The sequence below is a fragment of the Neopsephotus bourkii genome, unplaced genomic scaffold (genome assembly GCF_033783945.1).
Source record: "Neopsephotus bourkii isolate Nb327-2 ecotype Australia unplaced genomic scaffold, CSIRO-AGI_Nbou_v1 NB_2, whole genome shotgun sequence".
Taxonomy (NCBI): Eukaryota; Metazoa; Chordata; class Aves; order Psittaciformes; family Psittacidae; genus Neopsephotus; species Neopsephotus bourkii.
In genome coordinates this window covers 212,739-240,007 of record NW_026900519.1, presented here as the reverse complement: position 1 = coordinate 240,007, position 27,269 = coordinate 212,739, and the positions used below count along the sequence as shown (strand labels likewise).

The 27,269-nt window shown below is 53.2% G+C and overlaps 1 protein-coding gene across 6 annotated transcripts in view; it reads left to right on the top strand.

The window, feature by feature from the left end:
- The window catches only part of GATAD2A (GATA zinc finger domain containing 2A), a 52,155-nt gene that overhangs the window by 11,354 nt on the left and 13,532 nt on the right, over window positions 1-27,269 (top strand). For 4 of the 6 annotated variants that reach the window (XM_061346136.1, XM_061346051.1, XM_061345759.1 and 1 more), the window contains exons 2-3: window positions 11,879-11,950; window positions 21,035-21,306. In XM_061346136.1, coding sequence (XP_061202120.1) covers window positions 21,044-21,306 — 263 coding nt within the window. In that variant the 5' untranslated portion in view covers window positions 11,879-11,950; window positions 21,035-21,043. Of the gene's footprint in view, window positions 1-97; window positions 403-5,551; window positions 5,727-11,878; window positions 11,951-21,034; window positions 21,307-27,269 lie in introns of those variants that run through there. The other 2 variants (XM_061345899.1, XM_061345972.1) reach the window with 2 other exon arrangements.

Sequence of the window (27,269 nt, the reverse complement as noted above, 5' to 3'; positions counted from 1 at the left end):
TTAGGTTGCTGTGCTTGAGCTGATGAGGGATGAAAAGGACCAGGTTCTGTGCTTGAAGTAAAACCTGCCTTGCTTGACTTAACAGGAGGAGTGAGTCGTATCCAGCTGTGGAGTGGGCTGGGGGAAGCTGGATATTCCTCTTTCCTCAGAGCTGGAAGCACAGGGGAGTAGCTAATACCATCCCTACGAGCATTACATCGCCATGGGGTTACATCAGGGTGATGATGCAACACTGCTGGCGGATGATGCAGTGTCAGTATGCTAATGCTGGAACTTAATATAACTGCCTTACGACTTTCCTGTGGTAATTACAGGCCAGCTCTCACACGTGGAGCTGCTGGGAATCAGTGATTCCAATTGGGAGTGCTGCTGTCCCGGGGACGGTTGGGAGCTGTGGGCAAGGTGAGGAGAAGGACTGGGATGATTTCATGCAGGCAGCAGCACATGGGCAGAGGTACAAGGTTTGGTCCTTAAAGGGACCTCTCTGTGTGGCCGCAGGGTTGAGCTGGACTTAGCCTTTGCCATCGAAGGAGCTGTAGTTGAGGAAGAGCTCTGGGTTTACGGGCTCACACTGCTCTTCCTGGTGTGCTCCCTCAGCCCTACCTATCCATAGGTACAAGCATATCGAGTCCCTTCTGCTGGACTACTTCAGGGGGTGAAAGGAGGAATGAATGCTCCGAGGAAAGCAAGGAAGTCATCTTGTGGCGTCTTCCAGGTGCTGGGGTTATTCTAATACTGAAATCAAGAGGTGATTGGGGTGCCCCATTGCGTTCTCAGCGGTACCTCCTGAGATGGTGTCCAGGTTGCCACCAAGCCATTGAAACTCAGTGGATGTGGTACAAGAACGAGGGAAGGATGGAGCTGGTGGGTGCTGTGGCGAACAGCAAGGCTGGATGGAGCACTGGCTTCATGTGTAACTTCTGAGTGGCAAATGCCATGACATTCAGAAGGTTTTCATTGAGCGTGTTTTGAACCACAAGCCTGCAGGTGCAGTATCTGGATGTTACCCCCTGAGAGGAGGCATTGAGTGTAACATGCATTGGGAAATCCAGCTCTTGAGGCCCCAGAACGGAGGTTTTGGATCCTGTGCCCATCTGAACTGGGAGCTCTTCCCCAGCCTTAGGTTCCCTTTGCTCCTGTGCTTTCTTACTGCCTGCCTGTGAGGGGAGTGAGCGGTTGTGTGCCTGCTGTGCTTGTTTCCCAAAGCCTGGCTCCCTTCTGGCTCGTGGCAGGTAGGAAGCTGTGTGTGAACATGGACCTGTGCAGGGCCAGCTCTCATCCTGACTGCAGGGACTGGGCGCTGCAAGTGCAGTGTCCTGAGCATGTTTTGTTGATGGGGGGAGTGAGATAGGAGCCCTCTTCCCTCCTCTCCTGGTGGCAGACAGAATCCATGGCAAGAGGATGCATTTGTGCCCTTAAAAACTGGAGTTTGGCATTTTAGTCATGGACATCCTGTTTCTTTATGTGCTATGTGGAGAGACTTGCTGGGGACCCTCTGCCTTGGGGTTTTTAGGCTTTTCTTGCCTTCCACCCCTCCTTGGGTGCATTTCCATGGCACCCCTTCACCTGGGAGCTGCCATCTGTTGGATGTGGGGACCTCACACAGTCCCTGCTTTATTCCTTGGGCACCATCTGGAATGTTGGAGGTCATTCATGTCTCTGCTTTGCACTGCTCTGAATGCCCTGTGCACATCAGGTGAATCATGTGTCCGCTTCGAGGTGGGGAATAGGAGTGGGAATTGCAGCACTGTGGGAGAGGGCCGGAACAAAGGTGAAGGTTTACTAATACCCAGTTCCCTATGGTGGCTTTTTGCTGCTCAGCACTTCCCTGCCTGCTCTGTGCCCTTTTAATGGTGTTCTGTGGTATTTGACTTGTTGATGTGTCCGGTCTGGGCCCTGTCCAGTGGGGCACCAGTGAAGCAATGGGGACCAGCTTGGCATCACCTCGGGAGGCCGCAGCTATGGGCAGGGAGGAATTCCCTGTTCAGCCCAGAGCAGCTCTCCCTGCACTGGGGTCTGTGCCCTGCTGGGTTCCTCTCTAGTGCAGTGAGGCTGGAAAGCAGTGCCCTGCCTCTCGCTGCATGAGCAAAGTGGGCATTTGGAGGGGAAAAGAATCATCTGATGAGGCCGTTTGGGCTGGATGGGGCAAAATGGCAAAACCAGGGATGGTTTGCCTGCTTGTGGACTCTTCAGGAGTGCAAGTTGGGTTGGGTTGCTTGAAATAAGGCAGAAAGTGTAAACCCTTTGCTAAGTGCAGCAGAGCAATGCCCTTTTCTCTCCTTGGCTTTATTACCAGTGGGGTTTGCTGCAGCTCAGCATTGAGTGCAGGATGGTGCTGGTCCGGAGCCCCTGGGTCCAGTGCAGGCTGGAGCTGCAGTGGGTGCACCCCACATGTTTGCCCCTCTTACGGCATCTGGAAGATCACAGTGCTCGTGTCCTGCGTGCTGCAGTAACTCCTCATCCTCACCTTCCCTGTCCTGCCTGGAGGAGAGGTTTTCTGTTGTCTTGGGTAAAGTCACTTAAACCTCCCTGTGTTGGCTGCTGCAGCGGGGTCCAAGTGTGTGTTACAAAGGAAACCTGCAAAGGGTGGCTGGGATCCTTTCGGTTTAGCCTTCATCACCTTGTGTCTGTGAAGGTTTAACCCCTGTCACCTCCTGTTTCACACGGGAGGCTTTGGGAAGGGGCAGGGGGGAAGTGTCCTGGGAAATGCAGGTGAGTCTGGGGAGCAGAACGGAGCAGCCACAGCCCCTGAAGGCCAGAGGAGAAGCAGCATCCATGTGGAATGGGCTCTCCTTCATCTCATGGCTGGTACCCCAGGGCTTGGTGCTCGAGGGGGGAGCACATCCCATGGCCTCCTCAGGGGTGGTTTGTGCACACAACCTGGTGTGCTGCCCTGGGCCTGACGGGCCCTGTCCTTTCACAAGGCTTCTCTTGCTGGTCGGGTAGTGCTGCCATTGAACACAATGCACCCAATGGGCTGTGTCACCAGTGACTGGAGTCCTGAAGTGTTCCAGGAGTTTCAAGTCTTGTTTAGGTATCCAAGGGTTCTTTATATCAATTCTTTCTTACTACGTCTCCTTTGGGCTTTAATTCTCTGCTCTTAGGAGTGGGTGAAGCTCTTCACCTTCTGCTCCGTTTCCTGCTTCCCTGCTCCCTTCCCTGCTCTCTCCCCTCCCTCCCCCTTTTTCCTTCCCAAAGGAAAACCACCACCAGGAGGATACTGCAGGAGTCCAGGAGTTTTCCTGCCTGCCTTTGGGTGACCCCCACGTGAGGCTTTGCCCGGGGCTTGGCTCTTTGGAGACCCTGGCATTTGCTATTCCAGCTGAAGAGGCTTCCCTGCTGCCCTGCTTGGCAGCGCTGGTCTCCAGTTCCTTTAACAATCAGGAGGTGACTGAGGCTTCGCCTGCGTTTCCCTGCTCCTTGTGGTGCCCTGCAGTGAGCTGCAGCAGGAAAGGAATCAGGGTGTGAGGCTTCAGCAGTGGGTTTGGTGTCTCCTCTGTCCCCTTCTGGCTTGGCCATATCCCTGTACACTCGGTTCTGCTCCAGTCTCTGGACCCGTGTGCATCCAGAGGCAGTTCCCTGCTTCCAGGCACCCAGAGCAATCCGTGCCTCCTGGGGCCTTCACTCCAGCAACAGGAAAGTGGAGCCTGGAAAAGAGCATTCCCACCAGGCAGGGGATGAGCCTGACAGGAAGGGAACACCATTCCCATTTCCAGTCTCTTCAGCTGAATGGGAATGGCTGTTGAGGAAGCGAGGTACCCAAGTGGTAGTGGGTGATAGTCCCTTATCCCTGCACCCATGGGGTGGCAAGGACAGTGTTGAGCTGTGGGGGGGGTTCTGCTAAGAGCACTTCATCATCACCCTTTAACAGTGAAGCTCTGACAACAGTGGGTAACAGTGACCCTCCACAAGGTGCTTACTGCTTTGCAATCAGGTTTGATGGAGCCCACATGAGCAGGGTAAGAGCTGGGCTCAAGGCCGGCTCTTTGTTTATCCCCTCCCCTTTCCCTGTTTAATAGCCATAAGAAGAAGGGGTTTATGACGGGCTCTTTGCTTTAGGGTGCCAGATTACTGGAGCTGAAGGGATAAAGGCTCATCTTAGAGCTTTCAATGGGAGATAAGCATGAGGCCTTGATGGAGTTTTCAGATAGCCTGGAAATGGGTTCTGACAGGACCCATCTTGTCCCTTTTGGAGTGCAAGCACCCAATTGCCGTGCCTGTGAGGAGCTGATGTTCAAGGAAGCTTTCCTCTTGCCTGCTCCCTGTAAGCTCAGCACAGCCTTGCAGTGGGGTGATGCCGATTACTCCTTGTTTCCAGACTCAATGGGGATGGAGGCTCTGGTCAGTGCTGGCTGCTGAAGCCACGGCCCCTGTGCTCCAGGCCCCATCCTCGGCACCAGGCTGGGCAGGGATGCTGATGCACCAGAGCAACCATGCATGTTGTGGCTGCTCCATAGGGAAAGGGGGTCAGCAATGGCTTTTCTTGTAGCTTGCCACAACTCCTGAAGACTTTCCAGGTCCTGAAATCAGACAATGGAGTCATGGGATTCCATACCTCAGGCTGATGTTCCTGTTGCTGGAGGTAGGAGCAGCGTCCCTGCCATGGCCTGTTTGCTGTGCCCAGTATGTTCTGCAAGAGCCATGGGATCAGGAGCTTTGGAATGCTTGTGGGAATTAAAGGAAGTAAACCCAAGGCATTCATATTTAATAGGATCTCAGCAAATCCTGGCTCCAGCAGAATGGGGTGCTGCAGTTGGACACGTGTCCGTGGCACTGTGGGGTGTGCTTCACGCACGGCATAAACCTCACATGTTGTGGTTGTCATTGTAGAACAGTGAAATACCATCTGTGCCAATGCAGGCACGGGGCATTCCCTTCTGGGGGGAGGGAAGATGGCATTTGGAGCAGCTTTTCCATAGCTGTTCCTCAAAACAGGAAGAGTGTGGCTCATGGTGCCGCTTTTCCTGAAGGATCCCAATGGGGAGATGGTTTTCCCCACAAAACTTGACAGTAATCCTGGCCTAACTTGGAGCAGCTCAGCCCAGCTCTCATCTCTGTGGGCTCTGCATCATAACTCTGCTTTCCCTTCAAGTTATGCTCCAAGATCCTGGGTAGCCCTTGCAGGTAAGGCCAGCGTTAACTTAATGCCTGGAATTGGTCTTGTGGAGGGACTCTGTGGGCTGCAGTGCAGGATGGAATGGGAGCATCACCCAGAGAAGCTTCTGGATTGTGTGTCAACAGGGCTTAACAGATTCTGCAGAGACTCTGGGGGCAAGGCCATGAATAGGCAGAAAGAAGCCAAATGAAGCCGGAAGGTCGGTGGGAAGCAGAGTGTCTGTGGGGTGCTCTGGTGCATGGCACGTACCCAGCCCCTTCTGGGCTCCACAGTTCCTTGGTTCTTCAGAAGATCACCTTTTTACTTGACAGCTTTACCTGCACGTTGGGATGAGCTGGAGCAGAGCACCCCCAAACTGCTCCCCCCAGCTCCATTCCACCAGTTCCTGCTGAAGGTAGTTCCCATTCCTCTGCTTTTCCTCCTCCCTTCAGCAAAGGTGTCCTGAGAGGGATGTAGGGATTCCTTGGGCTGGACCAGAGACTGTAAACCTGAAGGTGATGCTTCAACAAGCAGCTTGGGAACAACAACGTGTGAATCCTGTTGGTTGAGACCTGATGGGTGACTTATTCCTGTGTGGAGCCTGAGAATTATGATGATGAAGAGCAGAGAGGTAATTAAAGCACTCATCTGAATATTGCGCATGTTATTGATCCCTCGGGACATTTAGATACACAAACTTGATAAGGAGATCTCTTTGCAAACTGCTGGTGGAGTTGTGACACCCCGGGTTGTTTTCTACCCAAAATGCCTTTGCTTTTGTGCGAGTCAGATGTTGCTTTACGTGAAGCCACTGAAATAACCCTGAGTCTGAGTTTCACCCATCGTCAGCATCCCTTTGCCTGTTCTGGCTCGAGGGACCCTTCCACATTTGTTACCGCTGGTTTACCTTGCTCAAGCCCAAAAATCCCCCCTTGATCCCATAGCTGACAGTGGCACCTTGTGCTGCCTTTCCCCTTCCCAGTGCAGGACTGGGGGGGGCTGTACCTGAGCCCTGCAGTGTTCCTGCTTTCAGGACAGCCGTGCTTGGGGAGCCAGGGCTCCCTTTCGGGCTCAGGTAGGGGATGCTGCGTGCACCCACATCTGTCTGCGTGTGAGGCTCCGGGCTGCGCTCCTGCTGGTGGCTGTGCTCTGTAAATAGGTGTGGGCCTGGGGCCGTGCCAAGCTGCTGGCTCATTCCCTTATTTGGGGCTCTGAGCAGTGTCATTCCCCACGCACACCCTCAGCCAGGTCTGGAAATCACAGAGTTGGGGAAGCTGAAGTTACTCCCTTGTGGGTTCTTACCGTGCTGCTGCAGCTGAGCTGAGGAATGAGGCATCGGAGCAGCGTGGAACCCCGAGCTGCCCCAGACAGGATGGGTGAAAGGCTCCTCCTGTGCTTCCAGTCCTGATGCTGCTTGCTTCAGTCTCCATCTGTCCTAATGGGAGACCCAGAGCTTTGCAGTCCTCTTCCGTAGGCTTCTTGGGCACTGTGTGAAGGACGGGATAAATCCATGCACGCATCCCTCTTCCCTTGTTCCCCCTTCTGCCAAGCAGTTCTGCACCTGCGTTTCATCACTGGCTCTTTGCATAGAGGGGAGACACCCCCTTCCCCTGCCACAAACACCCTCTGCAGCTGAAAACCAGAGCAGAGTCATTCCAGTTCTTGAAAAACATGTTTATCCAACAAGCCCCAGAGACTGGCACCATCAGGGGTGAGATTGCAGCTGATTAAAACCAGTTCAGTGCAACTGCTTGCTGAGGATGGAGGGAGCTGGGCAGGGTTTGTCCTCTCAAAGCGGTTTGGGGGTGCAGAGCCCATGGGGTTGATCGGGATGGGGGGTGTTGCAGTGATGGAGCCCCTCATGCTCACTGCAGTAACTGAACTGTAGTTCCAAGTGTGCTGTTGGAACACAAGGAACTCCAAACCAAACCCGTTTGATCTCAGAGTCTCTCCTGGTACCAGAGGATGTTCCAGTTCCTCCTCTCGCTGCTGCTCCTGACACTTGGGTGTTTGGTGCTGTTCCTGCACTCAGCCTCTTGCAAAGGTTCCGATTCAATGACTCGGCTCTACCTGTGCAGTCCTTATGAAGATGAACTTGGATGGATGGGAACCAGATGTATGGAACTGTTGGGACCCGGCTGCAATGCAGCCTCTTGGTCGGGGGATTCATCCCATCCCTTAACTCTCGGTTCAGTTTGAATTCCTCATTGTACAGTTAATGACACAAATAGTACTTTTTTTCCCCTTGTTTCAGACTTCCCTGATGCCCTCTCATAGCTCTTTGCTCCTTCAGGTGATAAGGAGGTGATCCTGCCCCTTTATTTGGCTCTCGTGAGACCTCACTTGGAGCATTGTGTGCAGTTCTGGTGTCCTCAACATAAAAAGGACATGGATCTGTTGGAACAAGTCCAGAGGAGGCCATGAGGGTGATCAGGGGCTGGAGCACCTCCAGTATGGAGCCAGGCTGAGAAAGTTGGGGCTGTTCAGCCTGGAGAAGAGAAGGCTGCGTGGAGACCTCAGAGCAGCTTCCAGTGTCTGAAGGGGGCCTATAGGGATGCTGGGGAGGGACTCTTCATTAGGGACTGTAGTGATAGGACAAGGGGTGATAGGTTAAAACTTAGGGGAAGTTTAGATAGGATATAAGGAGGAAATTCTTCCCTGTTAGGGTGGTGAGGCACTGGAATGGGTTGCCCAGGGAGGTTGTGAATGTTCCATCCCTGGCAGTGTTCAAGGCCAGGATGGACAGAGCCTCAGGTGATATGGTTTAGTGTGAGGTGTCCCTGCCAATGGCAGGGGGATTGGAACAGGATGATCTTAAGGTCCTTTCCAACCCAAACCCTATGATTCTATAACGTCATATATTAGGGCTTCTGGATAAGGGACTGCAGCTCCCAAATGCACCATGAAAGGAAGCTGCTCTACCCAGAGGGTTGCTCTAAGGTTTTGTCTGGAAGCGCCACCTTTAGGAGCTCGCGTTCTGACGTTGTTCCTACACTGATGAAACTCGAGTGTTCCGAGCTGTTCCCTGTGGGCTTGTTGAGGAATAATTGTGTTTGTGAGAGCTCTGCTGGGGAGGCTGCCCCCCTCTACCCCATCTGAAGGCATAAACTGTGTTATGGGCTTGTGTCTGGTGTAGTCCGGGGCACTCATGGGTGTTTCTGTGCAGGAGCAGCCAGCCACAGCGTGATGTGGGTGCTTGGAGCCTGCCTGATGCAGAGAGGGATGCTCCCTTTGTGCTGACCTGGGCTCCGCGTTGCCTTCTCCACGCAGCATCTCTCAACCCTGTTGTGTTTGCTGGGGGTGCTGTGAAGCACTGCCCGGGCCAGCCCTGCTCCAGGCCCTGCTTACAGGGAGCCAGGTTTGCAAGGGCTTGGATAGCAGAATTCCCTGGAAGAGAGAAAAGTGCAGCTGGGGTTGGGGTTTCTGAGCTGCGCTATTGGAACCTCTCGGTCTTTGTGTCCTGCAGGTTTCCATCCACACTCGGCTGGATTCTGGGTAACGTCAGGAAAAGCACAGGTAGATCAAGGGGGTTGTCTGGGGAGCGAGGAAAGAGCTTGGTGATGTGATAACTGAGATACTCCAGGCTAAGGAGGGAGAGAAGTCAAAATACACTCGCACTTTGGTCTGAAAACAGTCGGTTTTGACTGCAGGAGATTAGATTAGAGCCGTGTGTTCCCAAAGCTTCAGCCTGGGTTTTGTGGGGTGTGTTTAGCCCAGGATTCCCTGTTTCCCTGCACACTGGTGTGTGTGTGTGAGGGGTGGGATTGGAGAGGGCAGAGGAACGCAGAACTTGAGATCTGCTGAAGTGGTGTCAGGATCCGTATGGAGCGCTTTGCAGCTGGCATCCTGAGTGCATCAGTCTCTCCCAGATCCAGAAGTAACTCCCCTTGAAGGCACTTCTGTAGGGTTTGGTAGCCCCTGACATCCAGTAGAGAACAAATGCAGGCAAAGAAGCCTTCTCCAACAGGAGCATGTGCTGGAAAAGCAGCTACTACAGGGAAGTTCTTTTCCTGTATCGGACTTCCCGCTGTTCCCTCAAGTGATGCTCTCCCCATCTATGGACCAGCTTAACCAAAGGGTTGCTGCAGCCCCTGGCTCCCCTGCCCAGTGAACACCAGCACTGGTTGAAGGGTATAATGTAAGTGCTGTTGATGGCCCAGGAGGGGAGTCCTGTGCTTTACCTCTGGCCCCTTGTCTGCTGAGCACTTCATTCACCTTCCAGATAGTCCAGGTGTTTCCTTATCTCGGTTGGCTGAGGAGGGAATTGCATAAAACTGCCAAGCTCTGGTACCTGGGACATAGTTTTTAAGCCATCATCTTCTTAGAGAATCCACAGCCTGTCTTATTCTGCAAATGTAATGGTTTGAAACCCTCATTTGGGGCTAAATCTGTCTCTGGAATTCTCTGGGATCGTGATTTCTCTGGGTGCTGTTGATGGGGTTCAGTAACGTTGCTAAAAAATGTGATCCCAGTGTCACAACCTGCGCCTTTCACCATCGTTTCATTGAAAGGCAGAACCCCAGGAGTGACAAAGTGGGCTCTGAGCAGCTGCAGCTGGGCTCTTGTGGGGTAGCGAGAGATGCTCTTCAGTGTCTGTCATTTCTTGAATGTTTCCCTTCTGATGGCTTAAAAAGTTGCAGTATCGGGATAAGAGCCATGATTCTGGAACGTAGAACCCCAGCCTGGTTTGTGTTGGAAGGGACCTTAAATCTCCTCCAGCTCCAACCCCTGCCACAGGGACCCCTTCCACTGGAGCAGCTTGCTCCAAGCCCCTGTGTCCAACCTGGCCTTGAGCACTGCCAGGGATGGGGCAGCCACAGCTTCTCTGGGCACCCTGTGCCAGCGCCTCAGCACCCTCACAGGGAAGAGCTTCTGCCTCAGAGCTCAGCTCAGTCTCCCCTCGGGCAGGTTAAATCACTGCCAGTGCACTCCCTTCTGCTGGTTCAAGTGCACTCAACAGAGCAGCTCCTTGGGCAGGGTTTCTCTCTCCAGGATTCCCCAGGCATCCCAGTGCCGTCGCTCCGCTGTGTTCCAATGGGACCCTCCATGTGCTGGCTGCGGGTGGCTGTGGTGCTGGCGCGCGGTGCTGAAGGGGTTAACCAGCTCTTGTGGTGTCCTCACAAGAGGAAAACTATTTTTGTCCCGTGCCAGGAGCACTCTGGGAGCTCGGAGCTGCAGCTCCTTGGGAATGGAGCCTGGCCAGAGCTGGAAACGCGTCTCGGTGCCTTCGGCTTCCTGTGCTCAGAGCGCGTCGGATGGGGTGATCCTGCTGACCCCCCAGAGCACGGGAGCACTGGGATGGGAGCACTGAGCTGCTGGGCTCAGTCCATGACCGCGTTCCATCAGGGAGAGGCTCCCTCTGTCCCCTTCCATCTCCCTGGCAGAGCAGGGGACCCTCCTCTCCCTCTGTGACCTTCACCAGGCCCATCAGCAAGGATCCCCCAGGCAGAATGATTCCCTTTATTGCTTCCTCTCCCCGGCCCCGTGCCTGTGCTCTCGGGGTTGTCACGACCCGGTACCCGGCCTGGCCTCTCTCTCTTGCTTTTCCTCATCTTTAGCCATGAAGAAGTGTTTGTTCGTGTCCAGGCCAGATGCTCGAGGAGGAGCATGGAAATACTGCCCTATCTGTCAGGTTTCATAGCGCTGCTGAAGGCCCTGGTGTAGCTCTTGCAATGGTTTTCAATGGGCTTCTAATTAGAAAAGCATTGGACTAATAGGATGAGCTATAATTAGCAAGACCTACCCTCTAGATAGCTAAGCAGGGACTAGAATACAGTTGTAGATCCATTAAGTTTGGTAGTATTTAACCTGTTGGAACCTTTTGGGGTGCTTAAAATCAAACAGGGAAAACCTGGCCCAATCCTTTGGGATGAGCTGGACGCTGGAGTTTGGTCCTAGGGTGGGTGTCAGGGGAGGGGGGACCCTTCACAGCCCTTCTCCCCCATGCAGAGAGGAGGCCGAGAGCCTGCGGAGCTCCCGTCCTGGTCCTGCCCTGTGGGCAGGAGCAAACAGTTCGGAGGAGGGAAATGACTCAGTTGGTGGTGGCTCAGCAGAAACAAGAGCCTGGGTTCCAGGGAGGCCTCTTGGCAGCAGCGAGCATCAACCCCTGCGCTCCACCTCCAGCCCTCGCTGCCCCTGCGCCGCAGCACCCATGGGTGCGCACCGTGTCCCAGCTGCAGCCAGGCTGCTGGTGCGGCAAAGGGCATCCTCCCTCAGTGCTTCATAGGGAGAAGGAAGGTTGGGATGGCCCCTGCTGCTCATAAAGGGAGTTGTGTAAAGCATAAGCGAGTATTGACCAGCAGAACCTTCTGTGACGCAAGAAGCAGGTGACGCCTGAGCACGTCCCTGTAGTTTTCTGTGTTGTCCTGCAAGAGTAAAACTTCCCCCTTTCTCTGCCCGTGGAAGCCTGTGCAGGGAATAGGGATATGGGATAAGGAAAGGGTCTTGTAGGTCTCTTCTTTCTCGAGGGGAAACTGCTGGTGGGAAATGGGAATGCTGGTTCCAGCAGATGTTTGGGACAACCATGAGATAGCGAGAAGTAGTTGGTTTCCTCTTGGGGTGTTAACACAAGAAGCAAGCACTAAAGCGAGTAAGAGAAGCAATAACTTTACTCTTGGGTGTGCTTTTTGGTTTTAACCCAAAAGTACCCGCACACAATGCAGTTCCTTTCCTTCAAACCCTAGGATGCGATATTCCACACAGGTCCCAGTGCTGAAGGGTGACCCTGTTCTGGGTGATGGTGGTGCTTGTCCTGCCTGCACTGACCCCTCTTCTCTCCCGCAGGATCCTCGCTCCAGACACTTCCCAAGCGGCGCGGTCAGGATCCCACCTGGAACCCATGAACTTCATTGACAGGTAGGAGCTGGGGATACAGTGGGGCCAAGTGTTTGGTATTGCACACACAGGGAGGTGGGCTGGGAGGGTGGAACCACCTCCTGCTCTTTTGCACCCTCAGCTCCTGCTTTGTCCAGGTTCGGCTGGGGTCAGGATTTGGCTCCTGTGCCTGCACCAAAAGGCCTTTCCCTAGTGCTTAATGCACGCTCCAGAGTAGGTTTGGGCTCTTTGGGCAGTCAGAGCAGCTGCAGCCTTGGCCTTGAACAGGAGAAGCAAAAGCAAGCGCACAGAAAGCCCTCCCTTGAGGCTCTCTCTGTGTTTTGTGCAACCCCCAGGGAAGAACCTGGCCATGGCAATGGCAGTTCTGCAGAGCCTGGAGCTCAAGGAGGGCTCTGCTCAGCCGCTGTCCTGTGTGTGCTGCTGCTCTGCTGTCACACGGGGCAGGTCCAGAGCACCACTGATGGGGTTTGGCTCCTTAGGGCAGATGTGCCCAACCCTTGTAAAGCAGGACCATGTTTGTGAGCCCAAAAAGCCACATGAAACCAGGAAAACACCTTTCCTACTGCCATTAGGAGTAACTGAGGGCAGCAGGGTGCATCACATGTACATGTCTTGACCATGGTGATGGCAGTTTCTCTTGTTCAGTGCGTTATCACCATAAACCACGTGACAGAGGATCCTGTTCTGCCAGTTCAACTTGGTATCCAAATACTGCGTTTTGTACCCAAATCACACCTGGTATTTACGGGCTCCGGCACTGAGGAATCTCCCTGCTTTGGGGTAATGCAGAGCCCAGACACAGTCATCACCAGACTTCCTGCCCAGGAGTTTCTGGACAAAAATAGATCCATAAGACTTGAGGGAGAACTCGGGTTGAACAGATCCCTCCTGCAGTGGCTGGAAGCAGTGGAGCTCGGAGTTCCCATCATCTCCGAGTTCTCTTTAGGAGACTTAGGATCTGGCTTTGGGAAGTGAGACAAGTCCTGAGTTGTTCAGAGCTTTCTTTTGGTGCCTTGTCCTTCGGATCCACTTACACCAGTTCCCTCTCTGTGGCTGTTACATGATTTATGTTGGCTCGAAGGTGGGAATCCATCGTGCAGCACTTGGTGCCCGGAGAAGCCTCCCTTAAGTGTCCCGAATGCAGAAACCCCAAGGAATTGCCTGGATCAGAGGATGCCCAGCATGTGGTGCTGGGAAAGCTGATTGTTGTTGTGACTGAGTAGTTAAAGATGCTAATTTTGCTGCTGTTGCATTAAAATCAATGAACCAACCTAGATCCCTCCTCTAATAAGAAGCATGCATTAAACAGGGAGGAGGTGGGAGAAGGGCTGAGGATCTGATTGCAGTTTACGTCCCTGAATATTGAAATCTCTTCCCATCCAATAGAAGCTGAAATCAAGTTGTAGGCCTTGAAGTGGGAGGTTTTGGAGTCAAACTGGACACTGGGTGAGTGGTTTGGGACTGGGAGGGTCAGTGTGCCTGGAGAATCCATACCTGCAAGGAAAGTGGGGTCTTTCTCAGCACGGTGAAGTTTCTGGTCATAGCAGGTGGCTTTTAACCAAAAGCCTTTGACTGCATCCTTTGGCTGCCTCACATGAGGGTGGTTGAACCCCCCCCAGGCACTGGTGACAGTGACCCAAGTGCATCCTGAAGCAGGCAGCTCACTCCTGAGAGCTACAGCGGTGAATCACGATCCCAGAGCATGCGGAAAGCTGGGAGCAGCATCAGGAATCGGTGTTCCTGTGGCAGGGCTGAGGAGCCAGGGCTTGGCTTCAGGCTGGATACCCCAGTAAAACACTGCTAACAGGTACGGAGGAGAGAAAAAGCCGTCTTTGGCTGCTGGTTTCTGGTTGCTTTGTGATGGTTTCTTCTTGTGTTGAACGCTTGTGGAGCTGTGATGAGAATGGAGCAAGTACTGGGCTGCTCTTCAGGGACAACGGCTCTTTTCCATGCACACAGCTCCGTGTTTAATCTCATCTGTGGGGCTCATTCAGCTTTTGGTCGCGGATTGTGAATGCTTCTGTCTTTGTTACACAGAGCCCTCAGATAGGGCTCGGCTCAGGCTCGGGCTCGTTCATGGAGCCAGGCTTGGCTCTAATAGCGATGGTGGTTTTAAGGTGAGTTGACACAAACAGCGCTCAGCAGGACCTCAGCTGCCGGGTCCTGGTTAAACACAGAGCTCCGGGGCTCCACGTCAGTGCCTTCCTGCCAGCATTGATCCCTGCGGGTCAGCCTCCCTCCAGGCTGGATCGGTTCCTCCTGGCTGGAAGGGCACAGTGTGAGCCTGGACACCCGCATGGAAACAGGAGCGGGTTCTGCCAGGCTGGGGGTGCGGAAGGAGCAGCCGTGGGGATGTCAGGGCTCAGATCCAGGTACCCCACGTGTGCCCTGCACCCTGTTTCCTGGGCTGGCATCCCTGGACCGATGCTCTGCTCTGCTGGGCCGCTTCCCCCAGGAAGCTTCTGTGGGCTCCTTCTGCACAGAGCAGTGGGTGCTGGGCAGTGCAGGGCCCCCCAGCACCCTTGGGACAGGGACAGAGCAGCGGGAGCCCGGGGAGGGAAGGGTTAAAGCTGCCATTTTGTTATGTAACACCCTTAATGGACATGTCGTGAATGGCACCAAAATGGCAGGAGTTAACCCTTGATGAGCCACAGTGCAGCAGGTACCCCAATGACCACAGTGCAGCAGGTACCCCCCAATGGCCACAGTGCAGCAGGTACCCTCAATGACCACAGTGCAGCAGGTACCCTCAATGACCACAGTGCAGCAGGTACCCCAATGACCACAGTGCAGCAGGTACCCCGATGACCACAGTGCAGCAGGTACCCCGATGACCACAGTGCAGCAGGTACCCCCCAATGACCACAGTGCAGCAGGTACCCCCAATGGCCACAGTGCAGCAGGTACCCCCAATGGCCACAGTGCAGCAGGTACCCCCCAATGACCACAGTGCAGCAGGTACCCTCAATGACAACAGTGCAGCAGGTACCCCAATGGCCGCAGTGCAGCAGGTACCCCAATGGCCACAGTGCAGCAGGTACCCCCATGGCCACAGTGCAGCAGGTACCCCCATGGCCACAGTGCAGCAGGTACCCCAATGGCCTTGGTGCAGTAGGTACCCCCATGGCCACAGTGCAGCAGGTACCCCCATGGCCACAGTGCAGCAGGTACCCCCATGGCCCAGTGCAGCAGGTACCCCCATGGCCACAGTGCAGCAGGTACCCCCATGGCCACAGTGCAGCAGGTACCCCCAATGGCCGCAGTGCAGCAGGTACCCCCAGTGGCCGCAGTGCAGCAGGTACCCCAATGGCCGCAGTGCGGCAGGTGCCCCCATGGCCACAGTGCAGCAGGTACCCCCAGTGGCCGCAGTGCAGCAGGTACCCCCCAATGGCTGCAGTGCAGCAGGTACCCCCCAATGGCTGCAGTGCAGCAGGTACCCCCAATGGCCGCAGTGCAGCAGGTACCCCCAATGGCCGCAGTGCAGCAGGTACCCCGATGACCACAGTGCAGCAGGTACCCCCCAATGGCCGCAGTGCAGCAGGTACCTCCCAGTGACCACAGTGCAGCAGGTACCCCCAATGACCACAGTGCAGCAGGTACCCCCAATGACCACAGTGCAGCAGGTACCCCCAATGGCCGCAGTGCAGCAGGTACCCCCAATGGCCGCAGTGCAGCAGGTACCCCCAATGGCCACAGTGCAGCAGGTACCCCAATGATCACAGTGCAGCAGGTACCCCAGTGACCACAGTGCAGCAGGTACCCCCCAATGGCCGCAGTGCAGCAGGTACCCCCAATGGCCACAGTGCAGCAGGTACCCCCAGTGGTCACAGTGCAGCAGGTACCCCCAATGGCCATAGTGCTGCAGGTACCCCCAGTGGCCCCATGGCTGGTGCTGCTGCATCAAGCCTGGTGCCAGGGGGAGAGCAGCTCCATCACCTGCCTCCAGCTGCTCCCTGCCTTCCACAGGGGCAGGATGGAGTTCTGGTTGAATCCAGGTGTTGAGCAATGATTTTCCCCACCAACCCCCAGCCTGCAAAATAACCTCTGTTCTTATGGTGGTGTTTTAGTTTAGTCCTTAAAAACATGAAATGTGGTTCTTTGGCTTTCTACAGGTTTATTTTGTTAAACATCTGTGTGATGAGGTTGTGAAGTTCTCTGTGCGTGCACATTTATGCATGTGCCCATGTGAGTGAGTACACATGTGAGTACACATACCCACTGCAGTGCAGACACACACACATGGGTATGTAACAGGTTAGTGACTTTCCAGGGCTGGCTTGGTGACTAATGAGTATATGGGGCAGGAGCAGTTATGGCATGGATGATCTTCAGGTCCTTTCCACCCTAATGATTCTGTAGCAGGAAAAGAAGCTCAGGTGAAGCAGTGAGTTCTCATTGAAACTGCTTACATCCTGCTATGAGGGGGCATGGGTGTGATCTGAGGTGCCTGCCTGCCTGCACTCTGCTGTGCCCCTGGGGTCTGTCACCAAGCCTGTGATCAGCTCCCTTCAGGAAGCACTCACTGAGGGGCACTGGATGTGTCTGAACCTCCCTGTTTCTGCCTCTGGAACCTTGGCTTTTTCATTCCCCACTTTCCTTTCCCCACTCTTTTGCTGTAAGAGGTTCCAGATGATGCTGGGGACCAGGGCTGTTGAGCTCTGCTTTTGGCTACCAAAAGGAGTGAGGATCGTGTGGCTGCAGTGGGCTCTGAGCCCGCTGCAGATGGTCTGTGCTGGACTCGTATCTGCTGCCCAGCACTGCTGATGGCTCCAGCACAGCATCAGGATGTAATTTTGACTTCATCCCATTTAACTTCAAACTACCGAGTTGTGCAAACCAGTGGGAAAGGCAGAAACACTTCTGTGAAGGATTAGCTTGGAGCTTGTATGAGGAAGTGATCAGTGCTGAAGGGGAGAGGGGGCGATATGGGTAACTTGGTGTGAAGTAGGGAAGGGTGGAAGCAAACATCACAAACAGCAAGGAAAGGGTGTTGCTGCTGCTTTTACATATGGGTTTGTCTTCATGTTACTTCTGCAGTAAACAGGAGCACAAAGTAATTCACTTCCCAAGCCTTAAACTGGAACGTGAGGGTTTTCCTCCCAGTGGATGCTACAGCATCCCCTTTGTGAGGGTGTCCTGCACCTCCCTGCTGCCGCAGACACTGCCTGAGCCAAACCAGGTTTGTTCTCTTGGTCTGTGGAGGGCAGAAGGGCTTGGAGGATGCCAGGAGGGCTCTTCTGACCCTTTTCCCCATGGAAAGCACACAGGTGGCATCACAAGCACACACAGTGTTTACCAGGCGACCATGAATTGGTTGTGAGCTCAAGTTTGGGGTTTTTCCCATTGTCAGTGCTCAGAGGGCAGTGGGGCTGCATGGAGAGGAACTTTTGCCAGGGCTGCAGGGTGCCCAATGCCATGGCCTGAGTCTGAGGAGTTTGTATGGAATCCTAAACTGCCTCTTGAATGGATGGTGGTAGTTAATCTGTTAGAGCTCAGTGTCTGCTGCTTAGATCCCGGGTGCTCTGCCCTGAGCTGTGCCATTCCTTGGCATAAAAAGCTTCCATAAAACTTTATATTCCCTGTGTAATGCTTGCTTTCTCTTCCTGCTTTCAGACACGAGTGTAGTGGAGCTGAGCTGAAGCTACTGGTGGCGATGGGTTCCTGTTGCTCTGAACGGTGGAGAAGCAGAAGTGAGGGTTTGGGGGTGTTGTGTTATCCTGGGAACAGCCCGGATCTTCGGGCCCATGCAGCTCACTCTGTGCTTATCGAATGGACCCAGGGGGTGCAGATGTGATCTCCAGGAGTCCAGCAGGCTCGAGGGCTGCTCACAGTGTGTATGGGCAAGGAGCTGTTTCCTGGTGGTGGTGAGGTGTCTGGGGTGCCCTCCTTGGGTGATGGGGATTCAGCCATTTGCCAGTTTCCCATCCAGAGAGTGTTGTTCCGGGTGGGTTTGGGTTCCTCTGCCCTGCAGGGAGCTGCTCATGTCCCCTCCATAGGTGGACACTGTCCTTGCTGGTGCAAGGCTCTCTGGGGGTACTCCTCCTCCTCCTCCTCCAGGGCACCCAGGGTTTGCAGCCTGCTGTGGGACATAGATCCTGCTTCCAGTGCCCTCAGACTTGCAGGAGATGGGGCCCATCAACGCAGGCGGTTCCCATCAAAGTCTGACATGACCAGTTCTTTTCTCCTGAAAAGAGGCAGAACAGTGTCCTTGAAGAAATCCTTCTCATTATTTTATCCTTTTTCTTAGTCCTCCCGTTCCCTCAGCGCTACAGGGATTTTCCTTTAGGTCTCTCAGCATCTGTGTCCATGTTAGCAGATTGTTTCCTGGGCCCATTTCTTGAAAGGGTTAAACTAGGGGACCTTGGGTTTAGGGCTCATCCACACTAAACACAGTTTAATGGCTCCTGTGGTTGGGGAGCTGTGCAACCAGATCTCTCAGTGGCTTTATAAATAAACCTTGAGCCTGCACTTGCAGTCTTCAGACTGAGCTGCAGAGATCTCGGGGCAGTCTCCCCGGTAACGTGGATGTTCCCAACAGCTTCAGCTGGGTTACAGATAAAACCCCTCTCCTCTGCAGCACTCACAGGCCCCAGCTGCTGCATCCTCGGGACAAGATGCTGTGAATTCTGAACACAAAACTTGGGCTGGATTTGGGTTTGCAGCGAAGTTGTGGCAACGGGAGCCAAGGGGACCGGGGTTTGTTGTGGGTGGCTGATGCGGAGGCGCTGGTGGCGTTAGAAGTGGCTGTTCAGAAGGGAATCACAGGGTGCGTGGTGTGATGTCCTTGAGGGTTTGCCCTAGGAGAGGGCTTTGTGGGAAGGTTCATGCTGTGTTTTCATCGAGGTGGTTAATCCGTTCAGCCTGACCTTTGTAAGGAGTTTGTGTACGAAGGGTTTGCCCCTGGAAACGCTCCAAGTGGGGTGCTCTGTGCCTGCCTCTCTCCATCACTCCGATGTGAGCTGCTTGCTTAGCTCGAAAGCAGGTACCTCGTGAAGCACTTGCTGTGTATGACCGGATTTCACATTAGGGTTTGAACTGCATTGATTGTGTTTTAAACCTTAGTGCCAGTAGATTTAGCTCTTTTCCACTGCTTGGGATTGAGCTCAGGTAAGCGAGATTCAGCCCTGAGTGCGCAGAGTTCTGCCTGGCAGCTGTGTGCGATGTGTGAAGTACCCCGGTACACTTCCAGAGAGCGCCTTTCCCTGTCCTGCTCCAAAGCAGGAGAACCAGAGGGGCACAAATACAGCATCGTGTCCATGTTGGTGCAGTTTGGAGCCCGAGTGCCTCTGGGCTGCTCGCTGCAGCGCTCGGATCAGCCCCTGCTGCTGGAGTTGCTGCTTCGCATCCCTCCGAGGCTGGAGAAGAGGAAGCTCCCGCAGATAAACCCAGAGCAGGGTGGAAGGGGGTCTCCCCCTGCCTGTGATGGGGGTGTGGAAGGCAGCGAGGGCTGCGCCCTGCTTTGTGCCAGCCGTGCAGTCGGGTGCTGAGCAGCAGGAAGATCCTGGCCAGGCTCGGGGGGCCGTCAGCAGAGATGCTCAACCCGAGGTGCTGCTGTGGTTAAAAGCTGCTCCCCGAGGGCTGTTGCTGGGGTACCCTGAGCTGCGCCGTGCTGCTGCCTGCCTGGGCTGGGTGCTGTTTGCTCACCCCCGTGAATACCAACACGAATTTACCCTTGCTGTGAAACACTCTTTATGGCTGTTATTGTATCGACCCCCCCCTAAAAAAATACCCCTTATTTCATCCAAAACCATGCAGAGAAACTTGTGCTCAGTGGCATGGGGCTGCTGCTGTGGAATGACAATGTCACAGCGCTGATGTGACGCTGTTGAATTGCGGGGGGGGGGGGGTGAAGGGTGAGCAGAGGTTAATTATGTTGTGTAATTATGTTAATCTGTCACTGCTAAAACCCACTGCAAACACTTTGTTCCACTGGCGAGTGGCGGCCTCAGCCCTGGAGCCCTTTTTAAAGGAGGAGAAAGAAACCGGAGATGGGAGGAACAGTTTAATTAATTAATTAATTAATTAAAGGGGGGGGGTTCCTGTCCCTCTCCCCCCATCCCACCCCAGGTCACCCCTGGGGTGCCCCCCCCCGTGTCCCCAGGCAGCCAGCGGGGTGAGGAGGAGGAGGAGCAGGAGGAGGAGGAGGGATGCGGTGCCCGGCCGGGGTGATCCCGCTGCAGGTCGCCTGCCGCCGGCTCAGACTGGTTTCTGGAAAGTGCTTTGTCTCGCAGGCTGCATCCTGGGAAGGGTCATGTGGAGCCCAGTGATGTCATGGGATCAAAGCCTGACTCAGCTCTGCGCCCGCTGGGATGGATGGGTGCATTGGGGATGGATGGGTGGATGGATGGATGGATGGTGGCCGCAGGTACCGGAGCGCGGGCTGGCAGAGCTCACCAGGAGCAGAACTTCCCATCCCTCCGGCAGGCGAGGAGTTAATCCTGGTTCCCCTGAGCCCGGTGCTTCCGCCTGGAAAAGCCTGGCTCCTTCCCCAGGAGGGGAGAAAGTCTCAACTTGAGTCTCACAATGGCAGTGCCTTAGTGCTGGCAGCAGGCTCTCAAGCAGGATGGAAGCGTCTCCTCGCGCAGGGTGTGGTGGTCCTTCACCCCGTAGTGTGTGATTCCTGAAACTGGGAGCCAGGCTGAGGTCCTCAGAAAGGCATGGCAGCAGTCCCGGCTGATCCTAATCTGGCATTCTGTAATTGCCTTGATTTGCATGGGAGGCAAATACATACAGTCCTCCTGCCTTTGGTGAGGAGCCAGACTTCTCGTGTGGGGGTTTGTCTGTTCTCCTGTGCTCCGATGCAGGCTGTGGGTGATTGTGGTTGATGCTCAGTGAGGTTCTTGTGTGTGTTCTTGTTTGGCTTTTGTTTGTTTTTGCTTAACATGAGAAGTGTAAGTGCAGTGATGCTGAGTGCTTACTAGCTTCAGCCTGAGATGGATGCTGGAGATAGGCTACGTGACCGCACCAGCAACACCTTCATTGCTCTTTCTGAGCTTCTTTTGCAGTAACCACTGTCCTTTGCCCTGGTTTGAAATGGAGGTGTTTTGTCCAACTTCATTCTCTACCCCAGTGTGTTGAGCTGGTTTGTGTCTGCTCTCTCCCCAGAGCCTCACAATGACAGAGGAAGCATGCAGGACACGAAGCCAGAAACGAGCACTAGAACGTGAGGTACCGCACAACGATGTGGACAGCAAGAAACTGAAAATGGACAAAGGACTATTGGGGACAGAGATCAGTGCTGAAGGCGACATGAAAATCAAAGCAGATCCTGGAGCTGGCAAAGTGCAAGGGTTATTAAAAGGTGGGGAGGTGAAAGCAACCATTAAAGTGGAGGTGCAGACGGGAGATGAGCCTGTGGACATGAGTACCTCAAAAAGGTGAGTTCCAGCCTCCGTGCTGCAGTCACACTGTAACATGGGGGATACCAGCACAGTGAAACGTGCTCAGCTGGCACAGAGGGGAAGTTCTTTGCATCCTAAAGGTGGAAAGGATTCCAGTTCCATGCGTGTGTTGCAGCTCTGGCTCTTCACATGAGATCCAACAGCTACTGCTGGAGCTTCCTCAGTGGTTTCTCCTCCCCAGGCTTTGACAGCTGTGATGAGCAGCTGAGTAAAGAAACACAGTCTTGAATAGAAAACCATACACGTTACTGAGAGTGTGTGCTTTGAGCTACTGATTGAGATTTCTGTGAGCAAGGGTTGTTTGGATGTTTTGAACTGAGCTCTGATAAAGGGAAAGTAATAGATTGTAATTGTCTAAACAGAGGAGTTGTAATTGCAACTCGACTCTTCCTGACGGAGCAGGATGTTGGGATGCATCTGAGCATCTTTTTGAAGGAAGTTGTGGATTTTGACACTAGAAGTGTTCTGAAAAGCCTGCACCTGACTGCAGCAATCCTCTGTAGGACAAGTTCTCCTTTGAAAGGCCAGCCTCCTTAAGATGGCTGCATTTTTCCATCTGAAAGCACCAATTCAAAGTTCCTAATCCCTGTGTATGAGAGACACGTGTGAACTGGGTGGTTCTGACACAGATTTACGGCATCGCTTTAAAGCCTGATTCCCGATCTTCTCCCATATTTCTAACTCAGAACCTGGCTGTACCAGCATAAAAAAACTCCATGAGGAAGTCTGTGGCCCTGTTGTGAGCCCTTTGAGGGCTTGCTTTTGTCTTTCTGGTGCAGTAAGATCCAACACATGGAGCAGGAACTCTCAAAGCCTCGTTTATTCCTGGTTCTGCTGCTGGAGTGGGGATTCCTAAGAGCTGAGATCTGCCTCTGCTCTCAGAGACCCCTGTTGGCTGGGATATTGGGTGTTAGAGCAGGGCGGGTTGGAGAGGAGTTGCAAACACCAGATCCTTATCACAGGAATTACTGGGAGGAGGGTGCTTATGGGTGCTGTGAAGAAAATGGGCATCTTTGATGTTTAATGGCGTTTTGTCTGGGAACTTCCCAAACTTGTGATGCTTTTCTAAGAGATCCTTTGCAAGAGGCTGCTCGCTGCTTCAGGACCTGTAAGACAAGCCCTCTTCCATCAGTGCAATCGAGGGAAGGGGAGGGCTTGAGGGTTTAGGTCCCTCAACCTTCTGCCAAAGGTACAATCCCACGCGTTGCTCAATTTGCTGTTTAGGAGGAGCTTGTGTCTTGCACAGACACAGTTATTGGGGTAATGGGTGATTCCATGGCAAGCAGTTGTATTGTGCTGCCTGGGAGGGACTCTCTGAAGGTGTCTCTTGGCACATCACCACCTCTGAATGAACCCAGGTATGCAGGCTGGTTTGGTGAAGAATATCTAAAAAGATTGCTCATACCAAAAGCTGAATACATTAGAACGAGGTATTCTCCCCCTTTGGTTGCAGTACTTGCCCCCGCATGCCTGTGCTCTCTGTGAATTGAGCCTATCTTTGAAATGGGTGCCAGTGTTTCTCCTCTCTTGGTGTCTTGCAAGACGTGGAAGCAGGGTGATGATGAGCAAGGGGCTGCATCCTTCCAGCTTCCCAGAGAGTGGCTGGAACAGTAACTCCTGTTTCCATGAGATGGGAGAGCATCCTCTCCCCGTGCAGTGTTCCTGTTTCAGGTAACAGGATAGTGTTGTATTCAGTTTCAGCGAGGAGATGGAAAAGGCTTCCCCAGACAAAAACTCCACTTGCAGTCTGATCCAAAGCCCACTGATGTGAATGGTGATAAATACAATTAGGAATTTCACAAGGAGAAGCTTTGGGTGCTGTTTGTAAGCTGGAGCTCCTTTCGTAAGGCCTGTCTCTATAAAATCCTTAATAGAGAGGAATTAAACCCTGAGTCATCTCCAGTGACAGAAGTGAGCCCGAGTGATTCTGCAAGCTCCAGGCAGCAGCTTCCCAGGCTCTGGAGCTCTGCTCCTGCATCGTGGCAGGGCCCTTGGTCCATGTGTGGCTCTGAGCAGCTGACCAGCCTTGGGATGCAAATGCCTCCAAGCGAGTGTGATGTGAGCCTGGAGATGCTGTGATACAGAGGAAGCTTGTCTCCAGCCGAGGCTGTGCTCCTGCATATGTGCAGTTGGTGCTCGTAGGGAAGGGGGATCTTCATTTCATCAGGAATTTTTGGTTGTTTTGTGGGGCTTACCTTTCCAGACCTTTGATCTGCAGAGGAATGTGGCTCACAGCCTCACAAGCACTTGGCTCTTTAAAGCAGCCAAGCTGATTTTCTGAGCTGATGAGCAAAGAGCTGTTGCTTAAAAGGACCAAAGTGCTACTAAGGTCTTGGGTAGGACTCCTGCTTAGTGATGTGTTTGACTTTTAAACTTCCTAAATGCTTCTAGAACCGAAAACACAATATTTTCCTTGGAAAAGGGGGCCAGCAGCAATCGCAGTTGGCTGACGTAAAGCCAACTGAATGGATTTGCATCCTGAAATATTTTGATACTCTGGCAATATCTGCCTGAAACTTCAAAACACATTTCTTTTAATTTTATTTTCTTCTTTCTTTTTCTAAACCTTAAAAGTTAAATTTAAAACCAGGGTCTGGTTTGAGCACGTTCTCTGATGCCAGAAGAAACAGAAGGAAGTCTGTAGTGGTAGAAGGCTTTGATGAGAGGTCACACAAGGCCAAACCAAACCCTTGCTCCTCTGCCTGGCATTGTGCAGCACTGGGATGGGAGCTTGCTCCACTGGGGTGTAATTATCCTGGACCTACTGCAGAGATGGAATGGGGGGAAGGACATGTCTGGTTTGCAGTGGGGTGGGGAAGCAGTGCCATGGAAATGCCTTTGCTTGGGAATACTCTGATTTAAGGCAGCGTGGGTGCTGGAGGGAAAGAGCATTTGTCAGACCCGGTCCAATCCTGATGTCTTCTCGTGCTTTCGAGCTCTGCTTTCTCTGTCCTCTCTTCTTCATCTCTGTTCTTTCCTTCCCTTGTTACGTGAGTTTCCCACCACATTTGAGCATCCATTGCTTCCCACTGAGGGGCTTCCTCCTGCAGCCATTCCTGGATCGTGGTGCCTGCTGCACCTCACTGCATTCCTGTACCCCAGGCACAGCTCCCTTCACCTCTAGGATGGATCCTGACCCTTTTCTAAGGCTTTTTTCCTAGTACTATTTCCTAACCCAGCCAGTGTGAACACATTGCATACACTGTAGTAGTTCAGCTCAGGATTCCTGGTGTACTCAGTGAGGTTTGGCAGGGACCAGGAGCAATCCTTCCTGACACGGCTGTGTAACTGGCTCTGGATGGGAGTGCTGTGCTCAGACAGGTCTGTAAGGACAAATTATGCTCTCTTCTGGAGCACTGGGATCCCTCAGGAGCAGTGCACTGTTATCCCAACTGCAGGAAAACTTTGCTCATAGAGGTGTGGGGTGTTTCCAGGCAAGGCTACTGCTTGACCCTGTGAGCAGCTGTGTTGTGCTTGGTTGTTGTGCTGTGCTATCTTAACTCCTCGGAATTACAGTAACTCCCTGAATAGATAACCTCAACATGTGTTTCTCTTCAGGATCCTAAACAAGGAGGCTTCTCAGTGTGCAAGGAGGGAGTGAGGCCGTGGTGTTGCCACAGCACACAGGCAGGGTGGCAGCAGCGAGGGTGATGCTGTTCATAAAACACAGATACAAGAACTGGCTTCTATCTGTTATTCCCAGTTCTTGCTTTGCCTCGATAGCAATCCTGGAGTGAACGTGTCCTGTAGAGCCAACTGGGGTTTAAGCAGTTGAGCATCTTGCAGTTTTCCTTGTGTTTCTCTGTTTGCCAAGAGCAGGACATCAGCACGGGAACTATGGAACCTGCATTAACTGTGCCTTGATCAAAAGCAGTTCAGGGCTGGCTGATAACCAGAAATGAAGCCTGCGTGTGATATACTGGGTTTGTTTTCCACAAGAGTTGCTTGTGCCCATCTCTTGTCTCCTGATTCCTGGGATGCTCAACTATCAAATACATCCCCAGCTTGAAGATCTTGCTTCTTGAAGCTCCGTGTGAGCTGCTACTCCCATGAGAGCTGTCGGGAAGGAGGGTGAGGAGTTCTTAGGCATCGCTGTGTTAGTGCTGTCAGACAAATCATCTCTCTGAACTCCGTAGTTCCTTTAACTTCAGGTCTTGGTGGTTCTGATTTGTGCCTGTGACACATTGCACTGCTCTGGAAGCTCAGAACCATCACTTGTCATGGGATAATGAGGAATGACATTGATTAGAAGTTGTTGGATGGAAGTTGGCCCCATGGCTGCTCTCTGGGTTTTCAGGTTTGGCTGCTAAACATTGGAGCTCTGAAGGATTTCAGGATTTGGGGTGGTTTTTGTTCGGTTTCATCTGGCCAAGGCACATCGAACTGAAAGGGTTTGATTGAGAAGCTCTAACATGTTCTGAAGCACGGTGGGATGCAGCTTGTGCTGCTTTACTGGGATTTACTGGGAGCAATATTCATGGCAGAGCCAGTGAGGAGCAGTAAGCTTCTCTCTTCCCATTGGGAAGCCTGGAAATAAGGCTCAGCCCCATGCTTTAGGTCTCTTGAGCTTATCTAGGTTGTGTCTGCACCTCCTGGCACGCGTTGTGCTAAAGGATATTGTGACAAAATTGATGCCAGAGTTTCTGGGGCAGTTCTAGTGGTTTCTTTGAAATGCAGACAGAGAGAGAGTGGGATTCCAGTGTCCTCCCTTTGGTTCAGAGGAAGGGATGGAGTTTGTTTGCTTCAGTTTCACACCACAGTCACTAGATCCATTGCAGCTTCTTTGATTCATGGAGATAAAACATCTCCAGGGGGAAGAAGAGAAAAATCCCCACTGCTTTGCTCTTTCTTTCCTTGTTTGTCTTCCTTCCTTGCCAAGTATTTTTGGATGGGAGTTGTTGAATGGACTGAGGCAAAACTGTTGCATATTTGCTAATGCAGATGAAGCTGTAGCCTGAAGCACTTGCGGCGCTTCCCTGGGTTACCTGCGGATGGTGGGATGTGTCGGGATCAGCAGGATGAGGCCGGGGAGGGCTCCTGCTCTGCTCGGGGGCATGGCACGTTTCAGGTCAGTAGCTCTGTGACTCCAACCAAGTGAGCAGCGCATTGATTTTACCCTTGTCTCTCTTTTATTTGGAGGAGCGATCGAAAGGGCGTTTTGGAGCAGAGGCAGGGTCTGCTCTGTGAATGGAGCTCATTCTCTGTGTGATGCCTCTGGAGCAGTATGAGGAATGCAAAGGCTGTTTGTTGAGATACAGGAGCTCTTCTGTTAACATCCTGAAGCTGCAGCAGGAGCCCCCACAGCAGAGCCAGGAGTTCCTGGGTGTCTCCTTCTCTTGTTAGTGTTGAAAGCTTTGTCCTCCTCGGCTGTGCTCTTGTGCTTCCTGGGAGCTTCCATCTTGCACAGAGGGGAAATGTGTTTGAAAAGCTGCGCCCACCTGTGTGCCTGGTTCCTCACAGCAGCGTGGCTCGCTCCAGTGCTGTTAGTGCTGGGAATGCTGACATGGGTGCAGGGAGCTGGGCAGCAGCTCCGCTTTCATCTCCCAGCGTCAAGTCCAAGCCATTGGGACAGCTTTGGGAAGCTGAAGGCAGAATGATAGAGCAATGTCTTTATTTAGGTGAAGGATCTGCCCGATGGCTTCGGAGGAGAGGGGGCAGCGGAGCGGGACAGATCCCCACAGGAGGAGCAGTATTTTTCTTCAAGTGCTGATATTTCCATTGTCTTTCTTCTTTTGAAACATCTGCTTTGAATTGTTCTGCTTGACACAGGCTCACAAATGAGGAAAGCAGCCTCGGTTCTGAAGGCACAGCTCTGGTCTGGACACTTCTGGAGTTCCCTCTTGTGCCACCTCATTCTATGTGCAGTGCTGCTGAGGAGGGAGGATGCTGGAGCACGGAGTAGGCTTGGTTGCTGTGGTCAGTGTGTTGCATTAAGGACT